Source organism: Arachis stenosperma, chromosome 1 (assembly GCF_014773155.1).
Source record: "Arachis stenosperma cultivar V10309 chromosome 1, arast.V10309.gnm1.PFL2, whole genome shotgun sequence".
Lineage (NCBI taxonomy): Eukaryota > Viridiplantae > Streptophyta > Magnoliopsida > Fabales > Fabaceae > Arachis > Arachis stenosperma.
Window position 1 is genome coordinate 10,512,152 of NC_080377.1, and position 3,525 is coordinate 10,515,676.

At 39.8% G+C, this 3,525-nt stretch overlaps 1 protein-coding gene across 1 annotated transcript; it reads left to right on the forward strand.

Moving 5' to 3' along the window:
• The first annotated feature begins 831 nt into the window (after nucleotides 1–831).
• LOC130975063 (uncharacterized) lies at nucleotides 832–3,155 on the forward strand. Its single transcript, XM_057899897.1, has 5 exons — nucleotides 832–1,113; nucleotides 1,511–1,672; nucleotides 1,796–1,919; nucleotides 1,968–2,596; nucleotides 2,784–3,155. Exons 1-5 carry the CDS (start codon nucleotides 832–834, stop codon nucleotides 3,153–3,155), a joined length of 1,569 nt encoding a protein of 522 aa, XP_057755880.1.
• The last annotated feature ends 370 nt before the right edge of the window (nucleotides 3,156–3,525 follow it).

Here is a 3,525-nt window from a genome sequence, read left to right on the forward strand (position 1 = left end):
GTTACAAGTACTATAGGTAGCAAATATACACTTAACATAGTAAATACACTTAAGCAAACCCAATTAGAGAACAAACAAGTAATTCAAGTAATATGCACACATCTCGTTAGGTGTCTGGACTCTTGAAGCGAAGTGGTTACTAGGTTATTTTGTTGTACAGTGATGTATATATATGTACTTAGCTTTCTCTCCGTATAACTTGTTCCTTTTGATCCTCTTAGAGGCTTATGGAGAGACAGAATTTTGTGTTTATGTACATTTGGGTTTTGGATATGTATATATATATACATATGTGTGTGTGTGTGTAAATATTCTCCGGCCAGCCTTGACTTCGCAAGCTGAATTAAGAGCTTGTTATTTTGTATCTTTGGCACTCTATTCCTACTTTTATTATCTTATGTTTGATAGTTATAGTTTTCTTAGCACGCAAGTTAAGGCGTTTCTTGAGTGTACGCTTTTATTTCGCAATTTTTTATTTCATCTGTTCTTCAAGACTCCTAGTATATTATAATCTTTCTGCTATTATATGTATACATTATATTGTAGAGGTCGTAATACCACACCACCTTTGTTTTACGGCTTAAGCGTAAAGCTCAGTGTGGTAGGGTGTTACATTATGGTATCAAAGCAGTTCGTTCCTATAGAGCCTGAAATACGGACTGATTATGGTTTTGTGCATTCTCTGTATATGTGTTTATGTGCTATTAGGATATCTAACTGATATATATGGCATAAACGTTTGTGAGCATGCATTTGGAACTTAAAGCATTAGACCTGCGATATTGAGACTGATCAACTTAATATCACTTGTTTGATGTGTATAGGGACCAGATGTCGACTCGCGGACGCAGTCGAGGGCAAGGTAGAGGTAGGATAGGCACCGTTACTCCTGGCCTGGCAGGGAATGATCCAGTAGACTTCATGGCTGCCCTGGGAAATATGGCTGCAGCTATGCAGGCAACAGCCGGGGCACTAGGTAATCAGATAAACCAAGGCAATCACGGGAACAATAATGATGAGGACGGCCCTATGACACTTGCTACATTTCTGAAAGTTCACCCTCCAACCTTTAGGGGAACCTCAAATCCCACTGATGCAAATAATTGGATTCAGGTTATGGAACAGGCGTTGCAGGCCCAACAGTTTCCTGAGGAGTAATGGGTTGATTTTAGAACTTATTAGTTACAAGGTGAGGCTCAGTATTGGTGGCAGGGAAAACGATGTATCCTGCAGCCAGATGGCGCTGCGATTTCTTGGGAGGTTTTTTGAACAAAGTTCTATAAGAAATATTTTCCTAATTCAGTCAGAAACGCCAAAGAACTTGAATTGATGCAACTAAAGCAAGGGCAAATGACTGTTACTGAGTATACTAGCAGGTTTGAGGAGTTATGTCGCTTTTCTCGTATCTGTCAAGGTGCACCTGAAGATTTTGTTGAGTGGAAGTGTATTAAATATGAGGGAGTTCTTTGGAGCGATATTCTGAGATTCGTTGCCCCAATGGGTTGCTAAGAAATGTGTGACGAAGGCGGCAGCAGAGAAGGGAAATTTGAGGGTGCCTTTTCAGAGGACTTCAGGAAGGGACTTTGCTCTGAGTGATAGGAATTTCAAGCGTGAAGGTTTTGTCCCGCAGCAGAATCAAGGCCAGGACAATAACAGAATGCCGAATACTAATGTTAATTAAGGAAGAAGGTTTGGGAAGCAACCACAGCAGGATTTGAACTATCAGAGGTGCAGAAAGTATCATCCTGGAGTTCCGTGCAAATCAGGACTTGGGGTATGTTATTTCTGTGGACAGCCCGAGTATTTGGTCAATAATTGTCTAGAGAAGAAGAAGTATGAGACTGGTAGGGTACAGCAGCCGGGGAGAGTGTACACCACTTTTGCAGCAAGTACTGAGGGATCTGACACACTGATTAGAGGTAACTATGAAATGGCTGGTAAAATCTTAAATACTTTATTTGATTCAGGAGCAACTCATTCATTTATTGCATTTGAAAAGGCTAATGAATTAGGATTGAGAATGGTGGTTTTAGGTTATGATTTGAAAGTGCATAATGCTACTCATGAAGCTATGGTGACTAGGTTAGAATGTCCACAAGTTCCATTTCAAATACAACAGCGTGAATTTGTGCATGATTTAATTTGTTTGCCGATGACTGGTCTTGATCTCATCTTGGGATTGGATTGGTTATCTAAGAATCATATTTTTCTTGATTGTTCTGAGAAGTTAGTACAGTTTATGCCGGAAGGGTCAGAAGCGTCGGTTGTGGTGAATAGTTACTATTTGAACTCTATGATAGTAAATTATTCTGGAACTGAATGTCAGGGTATTATGTTATTAACTGCGGGAGTATCAGGTGATGATAAGAGTTTAGAGCATATTCCGGTTGTATGTGAATTCCCAGACGTGTTTCCGGATGATATTAATGAATTTTCACCTAACTGGGAGGTTGAATTTGCAATTGAGTTGGTGCCTAGAACTGGTCCGATTTTGATTACTCCTTACAGGATGTCACCTTTAGAAATGGCTGAATTGAAAGCTCAGCTGGAAGATCTGTTGAGTAAGCACTTTATTTATTCGACCAAGTGTTTCTCCGTGGGGAGCGCCAGTGTTACTGGTAAAGAAGAAGGACGGAAGTATGCGCTTGTGTGTCGATTATCGGCAATTGAATAAGATCACTGTGAAGAATAAATACCTGTTACCTATAATTGACAACCAAATGGATCAGTTATAGGGTGCCGATGTGTTTTCTAAGATTGATTTGTGATTCGGGTATCATCAGATGAGGGTTAGCGATGAAGATATTCTGAAAAGTACTTTCAGAACACGTTATGCTCATTATGAGTATACGGTGATGTCTTTTAGGTTAACCAATGCTCCAGTAGTATTTATGGATTATATGATCAGGATTTTTCGGCCGTACCTAGACAAGTTTGTTATTGTCTTCATTGATGATATTCTTGTTTACTCTAAGACTGAGGAGGAGCATGCTGATCACTTGCGAACTGTGCTGCAAATTCTGAGAGACAAAAAGTTATACGCTAAGTTATCTAAATGCAAATTTTGGAAGAGTGAGGTGAAGTTTCTCGGTTACGTAGTGAGCAATCAGGGAATAGCTGTAGATCCTGCTAAGGTGGAAGCAGTAATGAAATAAGAGTGACTAACTTCAGTGACAGAGATCAGGAGTTTCCTAGGTTTGGTGGGGTATTATCGGAGATTCATTAAGGGATTTTCACAACTTGTCTTACCTTTAACTAAGTTGACTAGGAAGGATACACCTTTTGTATGGACTCTGGAGTGTGAGGAGAGTTTTTAAGAATTAAAGCAAAGGTTGACTACTGCACCCGTGTTGGTATTACTTGAGCCAAGTGAACCGTTTGAAATGTACTATGATGCATCATTAAAGAGTTTGGGGTGTGTTCTGATGCAGCACCGGAATGTTGTAGCATATGCTTCACGATAATTAAGGCCGCATGAGATGAACTATCTGACTCACGATTTAGAACTTGCTGCTGTTGTATTTG